The following is a 26,843-nucleotide window of genomic DNA, read 5'->3' as shown; positions in this document are numbered from 1 at the left end:
CACAAACAGAAAAACAGAGCATCTGTACAAGCACTTCCTCTGGGAGGATGCCAGACACTGACCAGTCCAATAGTCCTATCAATTCAGCATACAGAAGCAATTTTAGCTGAATGGTGCCTGGATATCTCCACATCTATGTATAGCCCTGTGCTCTTTAAAAAGGGTGACTAATGCACATACAAAGAAATAAAGAGGGTGGGGAGAAAAGAAATACAGCATCTGTGCATTATTAATAAACAGCAATGGCATATTTAATCTACCAGTCTCTGGTCTGCCTAATCAGAAATCTATGCTGCAGCCAAACATTCTCTGTTTATTAAAAATAATTTATATTGCCCACTGACTGCAACCAAAACACAACTATTATGAAGGGAAATTCTAATCAGTTATGCTATCAGTGCAAGCAAATACTGTAGCAACACCATAACGTAACACAGCATTTATCAAAATCAAACCATAAAATAAACAATCACAATAACTGAATAATGTACTTTGCTATTTGCTACAGGAGTATGGCTTTTCCATGCATTAAAAAAGATAACCAACATCTCTGTCTGCCCAATGTACAGCATTAGAATTACTATGTGATTATATGTGCCTTGGTCTGTTTCATGACTAGCATTTTAAATACTGATAAAACCTGGTCTGCTTGTCCTAACCCATGCAATCCTGATGGAATGATAGAATCCAAGGAAGTAAAAAAAACAACAAAAAAAACAACAAAAAAAACAAAAAAAATCAACTGGACAAGCTAATTACGATCAAGCAAGCTCATGTATTATTGAATTTTTAATCCTACCCAAATGGCAGCAGCCAGTTCAGAGCTGCATGTTTTGGATGTGTAAAAAGAGCTGGGGCATATTGAGTGTCAAAATTCTTGAATCCCACAACGACTTGTCTCTTTTGCGTGTAGGTCAGGGGAACTGAATACTCTCCGGGGTCCCCTATACAAAACAATTAGAAGATGAACAAAGCCTTCGAAAAGAAAGGATGATGATATCTCTAACAAGTGATTAATTGCCCTCATTTCACTGTGTGCCTTTCAGTGGTTTGAATTTTCACGGATGACTGACATCCCTGTTGACAGATTTAGCAGAGCATAGCCAAGGTCATTTAGGATAACTGAAGATAAATAAGGCTATAATAAATACTTTTAGAAGCAAACCTAGTTCATTTATTAAAAATCTGGCACAGAAATAAATATGCTTCACTCCAGTATTCTCTAATATGTTTTTTTTCAATAAATTATTGAAGCCATTACAGTTTTATATTTTTTAATAATAATTTTTTTGGATTAAAAAATAATAATAATTTCCTCCCCGTCACCGACACAATAACCACCATTCAGTCGGGAGGGCCGAAGACTATCACGTGTTTCCTTCGAACCGCGTGACGCCAGCCAACCGCATCTTTTCGAACTGTTTGCTCATGCACCGTTAGGGCCGGAGTAAAACACTCGGAGGAAAGCGCTAGCCGCTCCTTCCGCGTGCGTGCGTGAGCTCACAGACGCCCCTGATTGGCTGTAGAGCCGTGATTAATGTGGGAGCGCAAGTACCTCTCATCCCTCCCCCCTGAGAGAGCTCGGCCAATCAGCTCTCTTTAGGCCTCCGGCTGTGAGAGGAAAACAGCATCACCCTGGGTTCGAACCAGCGCTCTCCGGATGATAGGGCGAGCGCTTTACCACTACGCCCAAGCCATTACAGTTTTGACACCTCTTTTACTCCACTGGAAGTGTGTGAGATAACGCAGTTGTCATGTCATGTTGTATGTGTGCTAATCATCATACTAGACCCAGCAAAACAAAAACAATGTACATAGTTTGGGGTGGCTGGTATAATGGCCTGGCCAAGCACAATTGTTTGTTCAGTAACAAAAAGACATCAATATAAGGTTTTAGTTTTTATTTTTTTGCACCCATATGAGATTATTTGCTGTTAATACATATCTTTAAGGAAATTATTCAAATCATATTTATGAAATCAAAAGCAACAGCACTACCAAAAGTAACAGAATGGTATAATGAAACGATGCTGAAAAAGTTCTAAATAAAGCCATGTGTCTATGAATGATGACCCCAACCCAGGTGGCTCCGAGCCCACTGAAATCGCTCTTGTAAACATTCAATGGAATACCTGACTCTTAAAAAAACAATGGTCAGTTTGTTTAAGAGACGCATCTGTCTGTGAGAATCATTCATGATCACCGCATATAGTCCTGATCTCACTCAAAATCATTTCCACACAATGTTTGAGCCATTAAAGGAGTTCCTGAGAGGCCAGCGTTTCAAACATAAGACAGGCAGTCCAATCATGGCTCCAAGTTAGTGAGAAAACTTTCTACCTTGATGATAGTAAAACACTGCATTTGTGTATCAGGGGATTATAGAGAAATAAAGAATGGTAGTTTTTACTTCCATAAGTAACTTCTGCTGTTCTACATAATCGAAAGAACCAGTTTGACTTGAATGCCACTCTCAGATTGGCCAATTAAAGACAGCCATGTGAAACACCCCTGGGATCAACTCGTCATTTACACACTAACAGATCATCAGTAGTGATTGTGAAATACAGTCTCTAAATTCATGTATCATTTAATCTATCATCCCTTGAAAATAAAAGTAGATTGAGTACACAATGTCCAGGTAAAGTATAAATTACACAAAAAGACAGACGACACAATAACAAGTGTTTTTGGTTTGTATAAAAGGCTAATAACTTTTCTGTCTACCATTTGCTTGTAATAGTTGTTCACATAATGGTTATTATGCAGTTGATGTATAAGACCTTAAAATATAATGCATTGATCAATCTGAATAAGTTCACTGTCATTCTATTAACAGATATTAGATTTCACCTCATCAGTCTGATATCACAACCCACCATCACTGCACAAAGTTTAAGTAAACACAGTCACATTGAGTGACAAACTGTTTCATGCTCACTAACAGGCTATGTCCAGTCATTAATATGATTGACACTTATGCATCACGTTGAGTTATATCCTTAACTTTTCACAGACAGTTCATTAAGTCTTTAGTTTGCTAACCAGCAAAATATTTGTAAAGCATTTACTTAAAGGATAGGGGGAAAAACACAGATATGGTAAGGCTGTATTATCAGTGCAGAGCTCCAAGCTCCTAGTTTAATCTGGAGTTAACAGTTATCAGGTAACTGTTAGGTTACTGGGGAGTTTCTTGTGTTCTTCTTGTGTCTGTGTAGGTTTTTTCACCTGTGGATGATTTCACCTACTTCATTAAACCTTCCATATGTGAAGGGGCTACAATTGACTAAACTAAGAATATCACTCTTAGACGTGGGTTTGTATGTATGCTGGACCTCACAATGAACCAGTGGCTTGTGGCTAATTCATCTGCCTGAAATAACCTTATAATACATTTTAAACAGGAAGGAAGCTATTAAAGAACAACTATTACTGCAGAAAATAATTAGGCAAGAGCATAACAGAAAATTTAAGTCATAGATCTCATTTTATCTCATCCCATCCCAGGATTTATAAATACTAAGAGTAGTTTATGTAGGTTTCCACCACTTTCTATCTGCATGACCTCATAGACTCTCTGTAGTTTTCTCAGTGATTGCATGCTGCTTTAGCACTCGCCTTCCATCCGTCCACCTCTGTTTTGAGCACCGTGCTGTTTCTTTTAGGCTGCTGCTGTGTGAATGGCCTTGCTTGTGCTGTTTCTGTCAATAGATGATCTGGTCAGTGATAACCCCCCGCCACTGTGTTTGTCCAATAGAATGAGATGTTGACGAGGACACTTTGTCCTTGTTCATTTAAATCACGAATCATCTCACTCCACCTTTGAAGGACCTTGGCAGTCATGCTAATGAGGTGATGTTTTCGCCAGGAATCTACTGTATCACCAAATTAATTAAGCAACAGATCAGAGCAAATGTTTATAATGATAAACAGGTCTGGGCTTATATATGTGTATTTTAACAGGGGAGATTTTCACCAGGCCCAATCACATGCATGGCTATTATGGTGGCATTACATTTATGTAGGTAAATGGTTGTGCTTTGACCAGCATTGATGCATCAAGTGGATAGTTAAATGCACTCTGAGACTGAGAACAACCCGAGAAAGCCAACCAATTGATTTTTGATTTTCAACCACTGGCAAGTGAAAAACAGGCTGTGAATGCTCAATTGTCCAAACAATGAAGAAAGAATGTTCACAAACACACACACACACACACACACACACACGCACACACACGCACACACACTTCAGACTGGTTTCAATTTAATTCTGAACCTAAAGTGGCTTGATCTCGAGCAAAGAGGGGTATCAGACTGATCTTTAATTGAGGTCATTATTGAAGCCAGAGGTTACACAGTGACCATTAGTGCTCAGGTTTCACAGTATGTGAATCACAAAGGTTTATCTAAAAGAATTGTTGAAAAGTTTATCACCGAATAACAGAAGGTTGAGCATGACTAATGCTTGAATGTTTAAAACAATAGCTAAACAGTATATTTCAAAGACTAGGAAATACACAATCACTATACACCAATCACTCATAACATTAAAATGGCCTGCCAATACTGTGTAGGTCCCTGTTGTGCTGCCAAAACATCTAACCTATCAAGGCATGCATGGACAACACAAGGTCTTCTCTGCACAATTCCTAACATTATTGATATTCCGAGAAAAAAAAGTCAGGAACAATGCACTCATGTGCCTTCCTACTTTATCAGCTATGTCTGTGTAAGGAAAAGGATACACAGAGAGATTTCAGGGTGACAGACAGCACTGAGTACTGTTCTCAAGACCTCTGTTTCCAGTGGCCTTGGGTCTGAAGATCTGAGTGTGTTTTGTGTAATGTGTTCATGATTGTGTTCTCACTGATAAAAATGAACAAGACTTTGGGGTCATGTGTTCTTAGAAATGATGAAGAGTAAAAAGAGCAAAAAGGTTACAACAAGGGGTCCCCATGAAATAGACTTGTGTTGTCCTATTCCTGACCATTTTTTTGTGACTTGGATCCACTGCTTTTACGGAATACTATTGCAACGGAGGTCTGTATGTGGTCTGCAGCAATGTTATGTGCATGTTTCAAAGTAACAGACATGCATATAACCCAGCAGAACATTGCCCAGATCATCATACTGCCTCTTCTGGGTTGCATCCTTAACTTAATACATCATTGTGCCTTATTTTCCACAGGTAAGCAGTGCGCATGAGCTTGGCCTTCCACATTGTGTCCTCAGAAAAGATTCCCTTTTTTCATTGCTCCGTAAAGAAAAGCTCTTGTCAAAGTCACTAAACCTTACATTTGCCCATTTTTTCTTCTTTAACACATCAGCTTGGAGAAGTGACTGTTCACTTTCTGTCTTATATATCCCTCCACCTGACAGGTGCCACTGTAATGAGATAATTAATGTCACCTGTTAGTGGCTTTTAGATAATTGGCTTTATGTTGTTAGTGGTGTTAAGGATGATCAGGTTATATACATTGTATTGCCATTCTTGGTATACAAGGTACAGTATTAATCAAAAAGAATCTCATTACTAAAAGCCTGAAAACCTTATCTGGCACACAAATGGAAGCATTAAGAATTATTGTGCTTCTATGCACAGCTCATATTATAGAATATCACAATTAGAATTGTGTAAAATACATAGTAGACAGAAGTAAATTGTAATATATCATTAATTTATGCAAATTTTATCATAATCTCAATAGTCTAAAGAGCAAGGAAGAAGGCTATTAGTATAATCCTCCGGTAAGCTCTCTAATATGTCTTCCACTTGGATTAAATCCATATCCAAATTCTAGCCAGTGCACTATATTGGTTTAGCAATTTAGTGACGTGGTCTGGCTGTATGCTCTGTCCCTGTGAGTAGGCCTGGCCTTTACACGCTCACTCAATTCAAACCTCTGGTTTCCCTCTGCTCATTTTCCCCAGGAGGGTGGCAGTCAACTGGAAAATTAGGTTTCTCCACTAAAATAAGCCTGGCCTGCTACAGTCCTATCAGGCAAAAGGTTCCACTAAGAGAGAGAAAGACGATAATCAAAAGAAAAGCCACAGAGAGCAAGCACATTAACGCCAAGCCATTTGGATGAAATGAGAATGTTACACCCACCTGTGTGAACATTTATGTGCTTCTGCTGAAGATTTGAGTGCCTTCAAATTGGGAAGTGGGGAGAAAAAGCAAAGGTCAAATCATCCATAAGTTAGCAAAAAGAGCTATCTGGAGGAATGATAGCTGCCTGGTAATGACAGCCCTAACTTACTGAAAGACTATTCTGGCTCTATTTTGACACCATGTTGTTATGAGTATTTCTATATACACGATTTTTTAATATATATTTTTTTTCCTCTCCAGTTCCCCTGCATTGCAATACAATAACACGGTGTCTTATCTCAAGACAACATCTGTCTGCATGGCCAATGCTTCTAATATACTGAATACTGCCACAGCACAGCAGTGTTATCTTAAAGAACTGACAGGATGTCCTATTCCTTTATATGATGTGCAAATGCCAAAAGTAAATGCACCATAGAAACTTTGAGGCAACAACCAATCCCTCTACTACAAGAGAGAAAGCCTCAAATAGTGCTGATTCAGATGAGCATTCAAAACCCAAAGACTGTCTAACGCATCACATCTAAGTAGTTCCACTGCAACACATGTTGGGAAAAAGCTCTGGGTTTTCTCTGCATAAGGAGTTCAAGCAAAAGAGATCATTCTACTGATAGCCATTTGAAATAGTAAAAAATCAATTGGATCATGTAAGATAAAAATGGCATTTGAACTTTTTTGGGGAAAAAACAAACAAACACAGATGCCAATGAAATTATACCATAGCTTTTATCAAAGGCCTCAATAATGTGTAGAAGAAATCTGAAACCAAAACAGTGCCAATTTTCATAACTTTCTTTTTCAGATTATTGAGGTGGTCCATAAAAGCTTAGATATATTTTCACAAGGTTCAAATATATATTTTGACTGAAAAGCCTTAAAAGCATACATTCATGTCTACTGTAATAAAATACATTTACAGTAGGCATTTATCCAGAGCGACTTACATTTTTATCTCATTACACATCTGAGCAGTTGGGGGTTAAGTGGCAACAGTGGCAATTTGGTGGTTTTGAACCTGGGATCTTCCGAACCGTAGTCCAATGCCTTAACCACTGAGCTAACCCTGGTCGAAATAGATAAATTTTTAAAAGTTATTAGTTCAGAAGTGTCAAATTATTGGGCTGCATAAAACTTATGCTTGGACTGGGTTAAGAATCCTTCAACACATTATCAAAACCTAAAAGGATTGTGTTGAACTGTTGAACTGTACTTTGTTGAAGAAATCATGGCTGAATGTGTGCATCAGGTTTAAAAGGTATGTATATGAACAATGCACCCATCATGCTTAGCGGCCACTGCACTGCTCCAGTTGGTCCGGTCAGGTGGCAACAAAATGACATTATACTGAATGACCAGGTTATTACATTAATGGAGTTTTTTTTTCATGATAGCACAAGCATATTCGAGGACTTAAACTGTGAATAATAAATAAACGGAGAAGAATAGTTTTTACACAAGAACTGGCAATCACATTGTTTGCTGTAATCAAAACTAAAGGTGATTGAATTAAATCTTGGAGTGCGTGATTTTTTTTTGTACATTCTGTTTAATGACCTTGGTTTATAAAATAAAAGGATGGCTGAACTTACAGTAAATCAAAATATATCAAAATATAATATATAATCAAAATATATAATCAAAATATATCTAAATCCCAAAATGAAAATTCACATTTGCCTTATTACAAGATACTGTAGTCTTGTCTCACTTTTCTATTGAATAGCAGTGTCTGTGGTGTGACATCACCATTCCCATATAGACATTCTGAGAAAGGTCGTCTGGCTTCCTGACAGTGTCTTCATGAATGCAATCCCCTGGTTAAGTCCTCATCTTTACAGCTTTTTTTTCCCTTCCGAGCTGCTTCTTGTTCTCTATCTCTAAGTTCTATCTAGAACATACAAATGTATTGGGGTAAAATCCCACAGCCCCCAATGGCCTCTTTCATCTTTTCATTGCACTGAAAGACAAGCTTTGGGTCCCTGATGATGTGACATTTGTGTATGTTCTTACTGAGATGCTTTTACTGTGTAAATGATGTTTGACTGTGTGTACTGAGGTTACAACCTAAGAGACCATGGTTGTATAGCATTCTTTTAACCATGCTGTTTGGAACCACAGAGTTATGTTATATTACAAAAGGGAGGGCAAAACAAAATATTCATCGCACAGATCATGCTTCTCCGCTTTGCAGTGAAGCTAGTGGTAGTAATGAAAGGACTTAGCCCTATCACCTACAAACTAGCTGCTTTTCTCCTTCTTACGTTCACTGTACTGCTCTTCAGTAAGGCATGCCTGCTCCCAAGCGTCCCTTCACAAGTGCCTCCACATGCACAATGAAGTGCTAATAGAACATTATAGAGTTCACTGGAGCGCTGTTTATGGCCGGGTATTTATAGCAAGCCGAGTGGCACATTGACGTCAGAACTAATGCCATTGTGTTGCAGGCAGCCAGAAACCTGTCTCTCATGTGTATCCCTTTATTGTCTCACTTAGACTGATTGATGATGATCTTCCCCCTGGATCATCCACTACTGTCTACTGAAAAACAACTGCATTAGAACTGCAGACAGGTTCCAGAGAGACAGATACTATATGCATGATGGGGAAATTCAAGATTACTCACAAAGGGATTTCTTACTTCCTTTTATCAACTTGTAATAATGAGAAATATGATTGTGCTATGAATAATAATATTATACCATTATTAAATTAGGAGATTTTGTTATTTTTTTATAAAATACAATAGAACACATAACTTTTTAAGGAACACGATGAAGACACAATGAAAAGGATAATTGTAGCTGCTGTCTATGAAGTAAGGTAACCAGCCTTATAAAATATTTAAATAGTGTTGCAAAAGCAGAATTAAAAATTAGATATGTCCTGCATTTTGCGATGGTGTTAAATGTCTATTTCTATTCCAATTTTTATTTAGTCTCTTTATTGTATTTCAACACTTAGCAATCGAAGTGCATGGATGAAATAAGCTTAACCTTCACTTTTAAAGGTCTAAACAGTTGTCCTCATTCCTGGTATGGTAAAAAAAAAAAAAAATTCTCTCACAAGAGCCGAAAAGATACATTTTTAGTGTGTGAAAGTGTTTTTTAGTCACCAGAAGAGCTGGAAAGGTCATGAAAATAATTAAGCTTTCAATGCATCTTTTAGTCACAGAAATACTGCACGCCATTTCATCTGCAATATTTAAATATTAATCTCTCACATATGAACACACACACACACACACACACACACATTAGGTTATATTTTCTAGCATATCTTAACCCTAGAATGCTGCTCTGTGACAATGTCTGTTATAAAAATACAATTTAATTGAATTCAAATCAAATATTTGTTGCAATGATGTTTGTTCCATATGTTCCTCTTGTTGCCTGAGCTGCATCAAGAACAAACATTTACTTTCTCAACTAACCATGTTGTACTTCATTCCAAGTGCAATGCCAAATGTATGTGTGTGTGTGTTTTTATACTTTACTCTTCTGCTTCTCACAGAGTGAGAACACACATTCCCTATACATAGATGCATCACAATATGCAGGCTAACTCTGCATGCCAGGACTGTCAATAAGTCAAGACACTGGATGCTGGACAAATATTGTCTGGCTGACTCTGAAATCTGGGTTATATGGTGTCAGAGATTGGAATATAGACAAATACCTTTAAAATCTGTGCACGTTGAGTGAGAAATGGATTAAAATATCACCTTGAAACATTTACCGAATTTGTACTAAACAAACACTGGAACATGCTGGCTTGAGGGACTTAAAGATGATTAAACACAATTCCCTTACTGAGGAACACCAGCTTGTACAGTAGGTTGGTTCATGGAACAGCTTAAAGCTAGCCAGGCATAAACAGTGGTTACTGTTCAAAACAGTTCAAAACAGTTCTTTCTCACCATGCTACACAATTCCATATTTTTAGCTGCATTCATTAGCCAGAGTAATGAATATTACCAAAAAGTAAAGAAAGAATTGGTGAAATATACAGATGCTATCAGACAGCCTATCTTTAGCAAGAGGGATCTATTATTTAACATTCATTATAGTCATTGACTGCATCATTATATTGCACTATTATATAATGTATATTATATGCTGTAGTATAGTACAGTGTAGGGGTAAACTACATATTAATTTGTAAATACATTTTATTTGTACATGCAATTTCCTATGATATACCACTGCATATTTTTACTGTATGTGCTGGATTTTTTTCAGGGCTTTAATGAATACGATTAAGGATGGTTTTGAAAAGAAAAAAAAAGATTTCTGCCATTAAAAAAATATTTTATAAATATCCAGAAAACCCAACATAACTGGTGTTTTACCAACTTTTACATTTTTATAGTAAATGTCTGTATTAAATGTGACACATGTTATTCGTTCACATACTGCACACTGCATGTGTGGACTAGTACTGTACAGTATATTTAGTGGTCAGGGCATGCATTTAAAACACCCTTGAAAAAAATACACATAAACCCAGAGCTTCTAAACATAAACAAAGTTATTATGTAGATAGCATACAATGAACAGAGGTGGAGGTAGGTGAAGCATTTGTCAGTGGTTGGCTGTGGCGACTATAAATTGCATAATCACCATAGGGTGAGAGGGGCTTGTGGTTGCAGAAAGGAGGTTGGATTTACAGTACTATGAGCAGTGCTCATTGTAACCAAGACAAAGATGTATTAAAAGGCAATTATTGTTTCACTTTGAGAATTTTTGTCAATGAAGCACACTCGAAGCAACCTAGAGTAGAGAGTAACCATAGAGCATACACAGCAATCAGGTCTTGCTCATATGGACTTAAAGTCTTATTGATCTGTTCAGTCAAAACCCACCAATCAACACCTGCCAGCTCCACTAAGCTCTAAGCACTTATAGAGAGACGTTCACACATGCAAACATTCAGTGATTTCACAAACAGTGCCCTTCGATCGCTATAATCCTAGCATTCTCAGTGTCATATGTACATTGACCCACAACAGCCTCGTGGAAAGTGGAGAGCCTTTTTTCCTCCTGGGACCATATCTAAAGAGGCCGCACTTAAAGAAATCAGGTGTAAATATCATAACTTGACTTATCAACATGAGTCATTCTGACAAGTCAGGTTTGAAACAATGGGTGTCTTTGACATAAAAGAACATGAACAAGAATAAAAGACAATAACATCTCCCAAACCTGATTGCAGTCTTCTCCATGGCATCAGGACTGTCAACAGCAGGCAACTCATCAGCAAGGATCTCCTCAGGACTGCGTGGGTCAATTAATATCCCTCTCTTGTCTTTGTCCCTTATACCAATACCTGCTGTTATAGCATTCCACAGGGCATTTTGGGACTTAGAGCCTGTCATTATCAAAGGGTATAGGGTCAGGAAGGTACAATAAAGATTTAGAATTAATAATAATAAATTAAAAGAAATTAAATTTTAGACATGATATATACAAATGTGTGGTTTGCAAAGCCAAAGCAATCAAAACCAAACACTTGAAGAAAAAAAAACTGCACTTGTTTGTTTACTTGCAGTATGTAACACCTATCAACAATAAAGAAAGAAAGAAACTACAAAGACTCAAGGACAACGAATGAAGTTGTAGATTAATACCCTCCCCCGCTGCTGTTTAATCTGGGCCAGGAGACCTGCTACTCCAATACTTTCTCTCTCTCTCTCTCTCTCTCTCTCTCTGGAACTACTGCCTGTGCCTTTTCATTTTAAATTATGAGGTGGGCTACTGCTGCCATCTAGCCCACAGTACTTGCTACACATATACATAGTGAAACCTTTCAATGTGCATTATGTATTTAGCCGGGTATAGACAAAAAGTTAGTGAATATTACATTACCACTTAAAATGCATATATACAGCTCTGGGGGAAAATAGGAGACTACAGCAAAATAATCAGTTTCTTATGGTTTTTTTTTCCTACAGGTGCATGTAGTGGTGAAATGAACAGTTTTGTTAATTTTTTTGTGAACTGCTGACACTATTTTTGTAAAATTTAAAATATAATTATTGTTATTTAGAGAGTATATTTAAAGGAAATGGCATCACAACACAAAAATAACCCAAGATCATGCAGTATTTGCTTTAATAAATTAAATAAAATTAAATTCAAATTATTGTAAACAAATTGTGTTAATGCTTTGGCCAAATAAGGTTAAGGAATCAGTATTTAGTGGAATTACCCCGATTTGCAATTACAGCTTTTATGCATTTTGACATGCTCTCCATTAGTTTTTCACATTTTGACGCTGTTGCGTAACTTTATACCACTCTTTTTGTAAAACAGCAAACAGCTCTTTGATTCAGCTTTACTTGATACTTTGTGACCATCCATCTTCCTCTTGATGACATTCCAGAAGTTTTCTGAAGTGAATTGCAGTGGTCTATTATTTTTTTTGCCAGAGCTGTATATACAGGTTATTATAGCCTCTTGCATTGCTATGTATGGAATAGTTGACAGGTCATATTGTTTCAATCAGTGACACTGAATGTATTGTGCAGTGGCCTGATAAGAAGCAAATATGTAAACTCTTAAAAGTTGACTATTTTTCAACACATTCCAGAAATATTTGTTTTGTTTCACCAACACATAGCTTATCAGTACATCCACATGTTGAGGTTCACCCTGTTATGGCATTGTTTGTACCATAGTGATTAATAATATGATATTTAGTCTGTTATGGTATAGACACTCACGTGCAAAGCGAGCCAGGGGCCTGGCGTGACTTTCTCCTGCTTCATTTGCAACTGCAGTAGAAAAGAGTTAGAGAATGATAGCATATACAGTAAAGCATATACTGCACATGGACAATATGCACAAATGTATGTGTAAGTTCCTTTAGATATATTATGGCCTTTATTTTTTATTGTTTATTTATTTATTTTTTTAGAAAATGATTTCAAAAACTTGTCAACAGATTTTATGTCAGTTGGAAGATATCCTTATCCAGAGCAACTTACAATAATTTAATTAAATATAAGCAGTTGAAAATTAAGGGACTTGACCAACAGTGGGAAATCATGACCTTCCAACATCTTAACCACTGAACTACTCCTGCCCGGTGGATTTTAGTAGATTGGTAGCTCTGCTTACATTGGAATAAAATGTTTAGGAACATCAGTTAACAACTTACACACCAAATCCTTAAAAAAACACATCATAGTTCAAACATTCCTACATGTACAAGTCTTATGTGCAATGCACACATACACACACACACACACACACACACGCAATGGTCAATTTGGAAATTGCAGTTACTTTTTGGATTGAAGGAGAACAAGCATATTTCACACCGACCAGAGGCAGGTCTCAGAGCTAACCGCTACACCACCATGCTACCCTAGGGCATGCTAATTTTGTTAAATGTGATATTCACCTTACCTATACAACTAGTTTTTATGGACTCTAAAAAAAATTTATATTTAAATAGAACTACTCAGGGGAGCACGGTGGTGTGGTGGTTAGCACTGTCTCTTTGCACCTCCAGGATCCAGGTTCCATTCCCGTCTCTCTCTCTCTCTCTCACACACACACACACACACATGTCCATCAATCTTATTGGCTTAAGCTGTGTTGTTTGCCAACATATGGGTATTATAGCTCATCTTGTAAAGGATTTTTACTGAGTTTATTATGAGGTGTATTTGTGGCCATTGGTGGCACAGGGGTAAACCCCATATTCAGCCACTAGGGTTGCAGGACTGAAAAAAAAAAAAAAATAGGAGGGTCGATCCACATTTTTTGTGCTGCAAAAATTTTTAATTTCATATGGCAGTATTTCTGTTTATAATATACTGTACCATATGCCAGTGCTATTGCATCTACACATTATAGAATTTGCATCAAATCCGCTCACCAATTAAGGGTACACTGCTAAGTTGTTGTTTGTTTGTTTGTTTTAAAACTAATTAATTAAATTGTGGAATAAAATTCTATTGTCTTTTTTGTACAGTAGCATGGAAATATAGTGATGCTTCCTTTAGTGTAACAGTCTTGGTCTGGTTGCATCGATCATTGCTTAATCTGCTTATTTTCTCACTTCCAGATGGCATCAAAGAGAAAACAGCCCGTGCGTTGTAAGGCTTATCAGGACTGGTTACAGCACTGTTTATGGTTGAGAATCATTGTAATTCTAGTCAGGAGTGATTTAACGTAACATATTTAGTTTTTTAAGGAATAATTGTGCCTAAATCCATTGCAATCATGTCTGTAACTGTACAGACCAGAGCCCAACTTACATATCACTGAGACACTTTGGCAATAATTGTGCACACTAACAGTACATCTTATAGTTCAGTCCATAAAGTTTGAAATTTGACACCATGCTCCTTTACACACACTCTCCCCCCCAGATAATGATTGAGTTTCCATAATTGCTCACTCACTCACTCATCTTCTATACCGCTTTATCCTGTATTCAGGGTCACGGGGACCTGAAGCCTATCCCAGCAGGCTTAGGGCACGAGGCAGGGTACATCCTGGACAGGGTGCCAATCCATCACAGGGCACACACACACTTACACACCCATTCACAGACTATAGGCAATTTTGGAATACAAATTAGCCTAACCTGCATATCTTTGGACTATGGGAGGAAACCATAGTACCTGGAGGAAACCCACCAAGCACGGGGAGAACATGAAAACTCCATGCACACAGAGACAGGAATCAAGATTGGTCGGGAATCAAACCCAGACCCTGGAGGTGCAAGGCGACAGTGCTAACCACTACACCACTGGGCCGCCAGTTTGCATAATTAATTGATACATAATTGACTTTCCATTAGTTCTTATGGGAAAATTTGCTTTGATTTACGAGTGTTTTGGAATACGAGCCCACTTCCAGAATGAAGTTCCACTGTGTGTATGTGTGTGTGTATATATATATATATGAACATATTTATAATAATAATAATATAATAATATATTTAGGAATATATGAATAAATTGTTCAGATATATTAATATATGAATTGATTGCATATACAGAAATTTGGCACACCTGAGCGTACAATTCACCTGAAAATTCAATAGTTTTAGAATAGAAAGTAAAAGTCATGATGCATACAGTATTTGTTTTATCCACAATTTTCAGGCAGACAGGCTTCAACTAATTAGTGGCATCACCTGTTTTGTGCACAGGGAGAACTATAATACATGACAAATGTATTCCTAATACTTTTTAGTCACTGCAACATATGTTTTTTCAAAGGAAAGAAATTCTAGTTTAACATTGGTTATGCTGTCACTAGTGAATGGGATAAAATGAAAGTGCTGTGATACAGGCAGCATCTTGTTCATTTTTCCAACATGTCCTTTGGGACTTTTCAGAAGGTAAAGGTGAAGGGAAATTATTGTTGGATTGTGAAGACAGGCTCTAGGGAGAGATGTGTGTGTGTGGGTGGGTGTCATGATGGAAAATAAGAGAACATCAGTAAGTGGCCTCTGTGGATTTTAAGCTGAGGGAACTGACTTGTCTCTGAGAAAGAACACTAAGATGAGTTATCATTTAAGCCCACACAGGTCTGCAGGCTGTCAACAGTTCAGTGGACATGTACTCTGTGTCAGTGTGATGTGTACTTTTCTTTCAGGTCCTGCTGCATTTGCTGGTTATAGGCAAGCCTTTCTGTTCATAGGTGTTAAGTAGCACAAATCTCAAATAATAATATTTGTTTATAGGGAAGTAATGAAGATGGTCTTAAATCAGTATAATAGGAAAACTTAGTGAAACTAGTTATGTGACCTGCACAAAGCTAAATTCTATACTCTGAATGAGCGATCCACTTTAAGAGGAAAACTTGTACACCTGCACGGTGTTGCAATTACCCAATCAGCTAATCATGTGGCAGCAGTGTAATGCACAATCCCAGGAACTGATTTTATGCACTGTAATCAGTAGGGCTGTAAATCATGGCCAGCACTAATGTTTACTGTCTCATTTGTATCAAGCAGCTATATTTTTATGGGTTGTAAAGAGTTAAAAACCATTAAAAGTGTCTAATCCACACTGAAATGGTAAGTAAATTGTGTTGTTGATTGTTTAAATCGTACAAACTTTAAACATGATATTTCTTTTCCACACTCCAGTCTAGTAGGTGACTGGAATGCACCGACCAAAAATAAACTTGTGATACTCTTGTAAAGAGATGTTAAAGTTAACATCAGCCCAAGCTAGTCATGCTATTCTCCTTCCTCATCAGTAAGGGGTTTCCACCTGCAAAGCTGCCACTCAGGGTTTTTTTCTCAATAGCATTTAGTGTACAGTAAAGGAAAGCCTGCTGCGCTAAAAACATGGCCATGTTCAAGACACTGAGATTACATTTTTCCCTATTCTTGTGGTATTCTTCTTGACATGAACTTACACTAAAGAATTTGACTCTTTTACAATTAAGAGCTGCAGCCACTTAATTGGCTGATTAGATGAATAAGCAGGGGTATATGTGTTCCAGCAAGTGTGTTTATGTATATATACTGTGTGTGTGTGTGTGTGTGTGTGTGTGTGTGTGTGTGTGTGTGTGTGTGTGTGTGTGTGTACTGTATGTACAGTATATATAGTGCATATAGGAAAGGACAAAGAGAGACTGAACTACCACACTGGTAAGCAGGGACATGCACTTAATTGTAGCAGATGGATAATAAAGAGGGGATCAGTGGTCTTCAGAAGAGGACTCCTTTAGCTCAGTCAGCAGGCAGATTCTGTACCATGTCCAATGTGTGTGTCCTCAGGAGTAGGAAAAGGCCACTTCATTAGTGATAATGATTCCCCCAGCTACTGAGACTACTCCAGTAATGACATGACGACCGAGGATCTCCCACTGAGGAACAGACACACATTCTACTCTCCTCCTCCAGCCCATTTCCCCCCCTAAATATCTCTTTAGTGACCTTGCGTACCTGATGTTGATTAGGCAACAAGCACTCTAATGAGCTCTCTGCCAGGTAACACCTCTCCCCCTTCCATACACACACATAAATGTATGTCAGGGGATGAGCCTTCATGATTTGTTTGTTACAAAGCGTCAGAAATCACTGTGCATTGTTGACGTCACCCCCTCCCCATTCTTTGGTGGCCATGGAGACATTAATCACAAAGGTAACTGGATGGCACAGGAAGGTCCTTAGAGGAAGTGTCTTATCTGCTGAAGAGCACATCTGCACTCCATCAAGGCTCATACAGTAAATGATGGCTATACTGTTTGGGTGTAAAACTTGGCAAAATCACGCACAGCTTTTTTGCTCCCTGTTGAAAAACTGATTGTTGACTGTAATATAAGCGGTGCCACTTGACCTTTGTAAGGCTGTAATTACCACCATTGCATGCTCTCTGAAAACAACTGTCATGTCATTTTGCCAATTCGCCTGTATTGTTCTGTGGCTGCTTCCATACAAATGCAAGATACTGTGAGTCATTTTACATAAAACAGAGCTATTATGTAATCTAATTCTGTTCATCATGAGTATGAGAAATCTTAAACATTCAAAAGAAAAAAAGGTAAAGTGTTATCATCAGATCCATTGAGGGAAAAAAAAAACATTTAAAAAGCATTAGTGGTTAGCATGCTTTTAAATTATATTAGGAAAACATTTAAATAGCATTACTTTTATAAGTATTTTAGGAGAGGCACTCAACCCCTCATATGCATTCACTGTATTAATTTTCACAATGTAGGGTCCTATTTAATTCATTAATTTACCAATACATTAACACAAAAAGACTTCTTTGAACATTTCCATTGATCTCTTTCTTTTTTATATATATATTTCCAATCTCAAAATGCACCAATATCAGAAATAATTACTATTCTCAACTGCAAACAGGTAACTCCACTATGCAGCCCACACTGCAAACAGCCAGTAATGCAATAGAAAGAAGAAGTTATGTTACACACCCACAAGCCCACACTGTTCCTTCCACTCTTACCGATTGTAAAGCTGAACCCATCAATGCTGAACGTGGCACTTCTGCATTTTTTAAATCCTTGTTTTTTGGAGCTTGGCTCGGTCATCTTGTTTTAAAAGATGTTTCTTTACTTGTCGTTGCTGGTCTTGTGAAGGTTTCCCCTGAAGATGCAAGTGGTGCAGGTTTGAAGAGTATGAACAACTTGCACTCTTGGTCCAAAAGAACTCGTGGTGAGTTTGTGTTTAATAAAAGGTCAGAATGAAGAATCAGAAGTTTTGGGGTGCATTTGGGCTGCCCCCTCTGCAATACCCCTATGAGAGCTCTAAATGCCTGACCGCATCCCAGGCCTGATCATTTGGCAGTGCACAGAGAAACACTGACACAGAACTCCTTCTCTCTCTCTCTCTCTGTCTCTCTGTCTCTCTCTCTCTCTCTCTCTCCTACTCACTTACCCTCCCTTTCTGGGATCCTCCCCACTTCTCAGCTCTCAAAGCGCACGATAACATTCTCTCCACCTTGTTCATTAAAACACTCACTTGAGTCTGAACACTTTACCACTTGTAATTTTGACTTTAGTGCCTGACAACTTAACTCAGCTGTGCTGTTTTATAACTCCATTAATGTCTAATACAATATAGTCACTGTAAGATCAACATGTTGTGAGTGGGTACACATGAGTGTGTTTATGCATGTGCAGTAAGCTAATGTGAGAATCATGCATCCGCGCATCTGTTTTAATGAAACGGCTACAATATAATTCCCCAGTTGATGTTTCACAAAAATATTTACTCATCCTCACAGCACATTAGGGCTAATGGATCTGAGGGGGTTTAAGTAACACCAAAAAAAGGGGTATGAGAGGGAGAAAGCTTTGATATTATACTAGGTGTCATTCTGTGAAGTAGTTTCAGAACAGTGTGAGTCCATTGCACATAATTACCGAAATGATCCTTCATCAGTGTTCCCTTACAGACCAGTTCACATGGCACTTCACAAAGCTATAATTACTGCAGCACTATTTTGGAAACAATGGGTACTTCAATGACGCTATGTTACTTCAAATGAAGTTGTGAAGACACATTGGTCTTTCTTGAAAGTTGTAAGTCCTGGTCAGATCAACTGTATAACTCATTTTCCTAATAGCACTGTAATTACTTAATAAGTCATAACATGTACAGTACTCATAATGATTCATTAAAATGAAAAGAAATTTCAAGGAGTTGACTTTAGGACTCGCAGCAACTCTGTTCATGTTTACATAACCATGTAAATATCAGACAGTGTCTTGTCTGATATTCTGCATCTTTTTCTGAGCTTTCATAATTAGCATCTCTCCAATTACTTTTGAAAATGGAGGCAATGTGAAAACAACTCTTCACAGAATGTCAGTTTTATGTAGATAAACAATGAAAAACCAGCTCTAATGAGAACAACACAGTATTTTATTAAATGTACGCTTTGATTACTGCAATGAAGGTATTTTTTTGGGAAAAAATTTAAGCTATTAGGACCACTCACATAACGATAAATGTGATCACATGGCAACAAAGGGAAATATAATTGAAACAACTGTTTTTTTAGTGTATTTAAGTGTCAGTACTAAATTGCAAATACAGCCAACATGCTTTTCTCTTGATAGAAATGAGTTCTTACAAGCTTTCTGCTCACACCATGTTACCATGGACGACAAATAAACACAAAGTGAATTTTCTGTGGAGGAGTGAAGCGCATCTATTCAATCCCAAGGCCACTGTAAGCTAAAGGCAGAAGAAATTATTTGCTAGGAAGATAACACTTGGTAACCCATTTTCAACATTTCTCTTTCTTTCATTTCCACATGTAATTCTGTAAACTGGAGTAAAGCATCTGTGGATAACGGGGTAAATGGGCATCAGAACCTTATTGCAGTCATCTTTTCCGATTGTTGTCAGATGGAGGTCAGTTTAAGTGAAGCTAAGAGGCAAGGACCACAACTTGAATGAAAGTGTCAGACCACATGTGCACCCTTAACACATGTTTAAAATTAAGGTGCAGGATTCAAGTATCACATGACTTATGTTACAGAATAGAACGCGGATCAGAATGATCCTCTATATTCATAATTTTCATGATGTTTAAAAAATAAAAATAACCAGTATTTATTAACTAGCCTAGACTTCATTATGCAACTTACTCTTAGACTGAGTAGTGATTACCACTTTTTTAAATATTGAGGTAAACTTCAAATGTTAAATTCTTTCAAAATGATGGATTCCTTATAACTATACCACAGTCTTTACGGACAATGTAAACCCCTTCCATCTTCAGTGTTTTGCAAGTATATTCTTTAGACTTTATGTGCAACTAATGCAATACCATTACTGGAGTGAGGTGCAGAAGATTATCAAGAAGGATAAAAAAGGTAATCGATACATGAAACATGACATTTAAATAGTCAACAACACAAGAATCAAAGCTGAAAGATTTTCATCTTTAAAATCTGTAAGAAATATAGCTCTTCAAGGCAAATCAGACAAATGTAAATGCTATAAAATAAAAATAAAAAACCCTAAAAATCTAGTTAAATTAGTAGTCTAGAGTTAAAGCTATAGGTCCTATGCATTTACATTATGCCAAATTATAAGACAAGACAAATTATTAGTCTGAATCTCATATCCAGCCAGCCATGACGGTCAAAAATGATCGGCATAGACTTTAATAGGAACACCTATTTAACTTGCTCATTTATGCAGGATGGCAAAATCAAGGCAAATAGTCATAAACTCAGTGGGCAAAAGATAAATCAGATGAGCAGACGGTCAGGCAATGCACAAACAGAATATCAGGGACAGGGGCCAACAAAGAACATAAAAATCTGTCAAAATAACAAAATAACACATTACAGGCAACAGATTTTGTCAAGTCAACCACAAGGCTGCTGAACATTTACTGTACTTCTCAAAGTTCATAGTGTTTGAATCAGAAGTGACTGATTAGAAGTCCAGAGGAGTGTTGTGCTGGGAGGTGTAGTTTGATGCAGACATGTTTGTAGGCTGCTGTGGAACCTGGGGACTGTAGTTCTGAGCTAATTCAGGCAGTGATGTGAGTTATGCGTCAGCCAGTTTTGTGGCAGCAGCACTATGCATAACATCAGGCAGATATTGATTAAAGGCTTCAGTTACTGTTCACTGACATCAAACATGAGAATGAGAGAGAGTGTGACCTCACGTGATTGTGAATTTGATTGATTTTAACTGCATAGGTGTTGGACTCAGATGGGCTAGATTTAGGATTTTAGGATCTCCTGGAACTTTCACACACAAAAGAACATAGAGTTAATACAGAATTGTTTTTAAAAAAGCAATTTGTGAGAGACAATTATGCAGGTAGAAACCGCTTAATATGAGCGGTCCGAGAAAAATGACCAAATTAGGTTGAGCTGCCATCTGGCACCAAGAGTGATGTCATGGGTAAAGTCACGGACATTATAATTTTCATCCTGTTGCTGCTGCTTGATTGTCTGATCTGAATTCTACATAAAGGAGAGGTGTACAGGTGCTCCTCATACAGTGGATACAACAAAACAGAAGCTAACAAATAAAATAAATATGTGCAGCTTTCATCTGTGAGACTTTTCTTTATTCTGCTGTTATGTGACTTGCTATAGCTTTTATTGAGTCAGCAAGGAACAGCAGGCCACTTCATGAGGAGCACCCTGGCTCCTACTCATTCATGCAATTATCTAATCAGCCAATTATGTGGTAGCAACACAGTGAAATAAATCTGATTTTAGTGGTTTTGCCATAGTTGTTTTTCCAGACAGGCTTTTTATCTGCACAAAATGCACAAAACCTTCTTGAAGGCCAAATCCAGCAGTATTAGAATTAAATATACTTACAATTATATAATAAAGTTTATCATTATTATTATTATTATTATTATTATTATTATTTTAAATGGGTGTGTTGGTGTGACCATCTGATGTTAATGGATGCCTAATGAAGCAGCCTCAAGGCCAGCTAAGGGCTATAAGGTTTGTCCCCCACCAGGTAATCAGAAAACCGTGTGACACCTGATGTGCATCCTTATAGACTCTTTACAAACATCTGTGTTTTGTGCAGGGAAATAAGTTTTGGTTTGTGTGAGAGAGAAAAGAACGAGAGAGAGAGAGAGAGAGAGAGAGAGAGAGAGAGAGAGAGAGAGAGAGAGAGAGAGAGAGACTGACTCTGTAAGCTGGAAGATCTTGTTGAGAGACCATTTAGTTTAAATATTGTCAAGTGAAATTAAGAATTTGCTTTAAGGCAAAGCTCTATTGAAAGAGCACTTAGTTTAAGTATTGTCATCTACAGTAGATATTTTATTTAGGGGAAATATTTTGTTTCACATAGAGACATGCACTGTCATTTTCACCTGGGTATTGGTCTTATTGAATCATAAGCACACTTCACACCGACTTCACTTTCACACATCCAACTACAAAGCTCGCACCTGATTCTAATTTCCACTTACTGTCCTTTTACTTCTCATTTATTTTACTCAGCAAGTAAAATCTGTCTATTTTTTAATATGTATGTTGCTGCTTCCCTCTCACTGCAAGTAGGTAACCAGGCCTTATTAAGGTTGCTACTAGTAACTACCTGAGACTCGTTTAAATGTATTTTTTTGCAATTGAAAAGGTTTTGTGTGCAACTAAACCCAATATTTTTATCTTTTTCAAATGTGCTGCCAATAAATCTCTCCAAAAAACAAAACATGAATTTTATTATTATTATTATTATTATTATTATTATTATTATTATTATTATTATTATTATTGCTGATGTTGTTGTTTAAACTCAACATATTGATTCTGAATTGCAGATTTACATGGCCACAAGCACAACTGCAGGCTGTTTTCATTGTAACAAAACTGTGGGAGGTAGAGTTCTAGGGTTTTGCTAAATCACACAAATTCTAAATATTTTTAGCAATTGTGCCTTCATCTAAAATGCACAAAATATCCTTTATATAAAAGAATCCTTTATATTGTCCTACTAAATGTTTTTGTCTGTCAAAATATTTGATCAGCTTTATTTTGTGGTCTTCCTCACAAAACAAAATTCCTGTGGTCCTAACTCCTTGTCTCATTTGTCAAAATCTACAATCGAAAGTAGCCTAATTGATCTATTTAAAACTCTTTAACTTTATGTGACCATGTTATTTTACATTAATTCCACTTTCTTTCACACAGATTCACCTAACCTGGATAATTAAATACTGGGGGGGAAATGCCTGGGTTTTGTCCAGTCTGTAGCATTTGTGTGGCTTTCTGTGATTATATCCCATCCACCTCAAGGTTAGAAATATTGTGTGTTCTGGTAAAGTATTTGACTTACCATAGTCATTATGCCTTAAACCAGTCTTGCCATTACCAATGTACCAATTTTATGTGCTTTTGGAGTTTTTTGATTTTATTTTTTATACCATCTTTATACCAAACCCTGATATACTCAAAATCACTGATCTGGTACCAACAACTATGGCATAAAAAGTCCTCAGTCACAAGGATCATTATTTCTCCCATTCCAAAATATTATGCATGCTATAGCTGTGGCTCCTCTATATTCAGACACACTGTACATACAGGTGTATTATATAGTAGTTCTTTAAATTTTATGCATATGTGTGTACATTGAGTTTACCTAACTTTTATTCAAGTTAGGTAAATTCTGAAACTACTGAAAGTAGCCACACACTACTACCACCTGACTTTAACCCATCAAGATTATGCTTTAGCATCTGTTTAGAAACAAGCACATGCCAGGGCTGTGTAGGAATGGCACCAAAAAGGTTTTCCTGGCACTGATGACTTGCAATGTAGACTAGAAAAAATTATATATCACACTTCAAACCTTTAAATTTTCAAATGTATCAAGTGAATCATTGATGCTTTGCCTACCTGTTGTAAAAAAAAAATATATATATTTTTTTATAGTTAATTGCCAAACATCTAAATCACACTTTCTAAACAAAGTTCAAATACTTGAAATAATATTCATGGGTTAATTTCCACTTACATATTAATATAAATAAAACCAATGTCAAAATCAAGGAAAAGTCATGATGTGCCAATTTAAGCACAGTACAAGGTCTGTTCACTCGAGTGTGAGTGGGAGCACAAAAGCCTGATCTGTTTTTTTCTCACCTTCCTACAGCATTAGAGCTCTTGTTAACTGAAAAGGCCATGGTGCTCCAAACTCAGGCCCGAGCATGCTGCAGGGACGTTACCATAGGAACTGAGCAGTAAGCTTCAGGTACCTTAGACTGCAAATCTACATACTCCATAAATCTTATTTGTACATCTGGAAATATAGTATATTCTTTGACGTAAAACATTTTTTTGTCCTATGTAGATATTTATTGGTGAGATATTCATTACTATGCATCTCATCTTAGACTTGAGAGAATGCAGCTGTAATAAACAGAGATCAAATTTAACTGAATCAAATCCTGAAAGAGACAAAATAGAAGCAGCTTAATGTCCTTGTATGTGTTTGAAGAGTACAAATAACTGACTTACCAGTTGACAAGAAATAAACATGATGCACCTAACTTATGAGCACCTTGATTAAATTGCAGTATTAAATATAACAATGCAGTTTTGTTTATCTTCGATTACTTCATACTTAATGTTGTTGTAAACAACCTTTCCCAAAAAAAGTTAAAATAGTTCCAATTGACACTAGTTTAGAATATGCCACACAAGCTCCAATTAAAAAATGATTCAAAATCACTTAAAGCAAAGACGAGGTCTTTTCTGCCTATTATTGTATATAATGTGATGGTCGGATGTCAAATGTTTGGTTATATAGTTTATGCCTATAAGTTGATAGATCTAAAGCAAATACAATTACAGTATAGCAAGTAAAGCATATTTAACTTTAGGGTCAGAGGTGCTACTTTATTTATTTTTGATGCTCTGAGCATTCATGTTGATTTGATTGATGGCAAGATCCAAAATAAGAATTCAGAGATAAGGGGGAAATTTCCTTTGACTTTGTCAGTTAAAGGTATGAATACGGAGTATAAATTCAGATGAGGTGTTATTTAAAATAAAGAAGTACACAAAAAGAAAACCAGCCACAAAGAAATGCCCCCAAAAGCCCCACACATGAGGGAAAGAGGGAAAAAAAATCAGTGACCTGTTAGGTAACGTGTGTGCTAGGAACTGAAGTCCAGAACAGAAATTAAAACAAAAATCCCAAAACCCAGTAAAGTAAAAATGTAAAAATAATTAAATAACAATCTAATCACAAGGGAAATCATTACAGGTCTTTCTTAGCCTGAGGTCAGAAATTATGAATTATGATTTTTATTCAGCAGGTGTGGACCTGGTGACTCTCCCAGCTCATTACCCAAACAACTTACATTTAGTTTAACTGCCAAATGAAATTATGCTACATGTTGGTGTGTTAGATTCACATCTTTGTTCCTGTTCTGCCAATTCTTCCTCTGTCTTATTTATTTATTTATTTATTTATTTATGAAAAGCTCAATAGAGATAATACCCAGATCCATATTGACTCAACTGACTATATGAATAACAATGACTTTTTCAGCACATAATGTTGCTGTGAATAGACCTGAACAACTGAGGCAACTCCAAATCATCATTGTTCAGCGGCCACTATCATATATCATATGGTCAAATGTAATTTTTTAAAAAATCTAACTTTTAAAAAGCTCATGCAGTTGTTAGTGTGGAGGAAAACCTTTATTAGTATGGGTGATGTCAGCAATAATGAATAGGCCATGACTAATCTACTAATCTTCTAATATATATATATATATATATATATATATATATATATATATATATACATACAGTCAGGTCAATAAGTATTTGATCACCCTGTGATTTTGCAAGTTCTCTTACTTAGAAATCACGAAGGGGTCTACAATTTTTAGCATTGGTGCATTCCCAATGTGAGAGACAGAATCTAAATAAGAAAAATGTGGAAATCACATTGTATGATTTTTTAACAACTTATGTGTGAATTACTGTCAAATAAGTATTTGATCACTTGCTTATCAGCCAAATTTCTGACCCTCAAAGACCTGTTATTTTGCTTTTAAATAGCCCATATGCTTCTTACGGAGCCACTCCTTGGTTTTCCTGGCTGTGTGCTTTGGGTCATTGTCATGTTGGAAGACCCAGCCACGACCCATCTTTAATGCTCTGACTGAGGGAAGAAGGTTTTTGCCCAATATATCACAATACATGGCCCCGTTCATTCTCTCCTTAATACAGTGCAGTCGTCCTGTCCCCTGTGCAGAAAAACACCCCCAGAGCATGATGCTTCCAGCCCCATGCTTTACTGTAGGTATGGTACTATTCGTATGATACTCATCATTCTTCTTCCTCCAAACACGGCGAACGGAGTTAATATCAAAAAGTTCTACTTTGGTGTTATCTGACTACAGAACTTTCTCCCTCTGATCATCCAGATGGTCCCTGGCAAACTTCAGACGGGCCTGGACATGGACTGACTTAAGCAGGGGAACCTTCCATGCGATGCAAGATTTTAAACCATAACGTCTTAGTGTATGATAGTAGTCTTGGAAACGATGGTCCCAGCTCTCTGAACGGCATTGACCAGCTTCTCCCATGTAGTTCTGGGCTGATTGTTTACTATTCTTAGCATCATTGATACCCTATGTTGCTACTTAGACTTTGGCTGATTGTGGGGTGCACAGGTGTCTTTATGACAGCTAACGACCTCAAACAGGTGCTACTAATTTAGAATCATGAGCAGAGTGTAGCTGGACTATTTAAAAGCAAAAT

At 37.0% G+C, this 26,843-nt stretch overlaps 1 protein-coding gene across 5 annotated transcripts in view; it reads right to left on the bottom strand.

The window, feature by feature from the left end:
- The window catches only part of pde1ca (phosphodiesterase 1C, calmodulin-dependent a), a 76,913-nt gene extending 58,767 nt beyond the window's left edge, over nucleotides 1-18,146 (bottom strand). For all 5 annotated transcript variants that reach the window (XM_053494573.1, XM_053494567.1, XM_053494568.1 and 2 more), the window contains exons 1-3: nucleotides 18,062-18,146; nucleotides 12,836-12,886; nucleotides 11,316-11,481 (exon numbers count right to left, since the gene is read on the bottom strand). In XM_053494573.1, the coding sequence (XP_053350548.1) occupies nucleotides 11,316-11,481; nucleotides 12,836-12,886; nucleotides 18,062-18,146 (302 nt within the window). The remainder of the gene's footprint in view (nucleotides 1-11,315; nucleotides 11,482-12,835; nucleotides 12,887-18,061) is intronic.
- Between the last annotated feature and the right edge of the window lie 8,697 nt (nucleotides 18,147-26,843).

Source organism: Clarias gariepinus, chromosome 4, assembly GCF_024256425.1.
Source record: "Clarias gariepinus isolate MV-2021 ecotype Netherlands chromosome 4, CGAR_prim_01v2, whole genome shotgun sequence".
Classification (NCBI taxonomy): domain Eukaryota; kingdom Metazoa; phylum Chordata; class Actinopteri; order Siluriformes; family Clariidae; genus Clarias; species Clarias gariepinus.
Note: the sequence above shows the minus strand (reverse complement) of the source record. Positions and strands in the feature narration are given on the sequence as shown.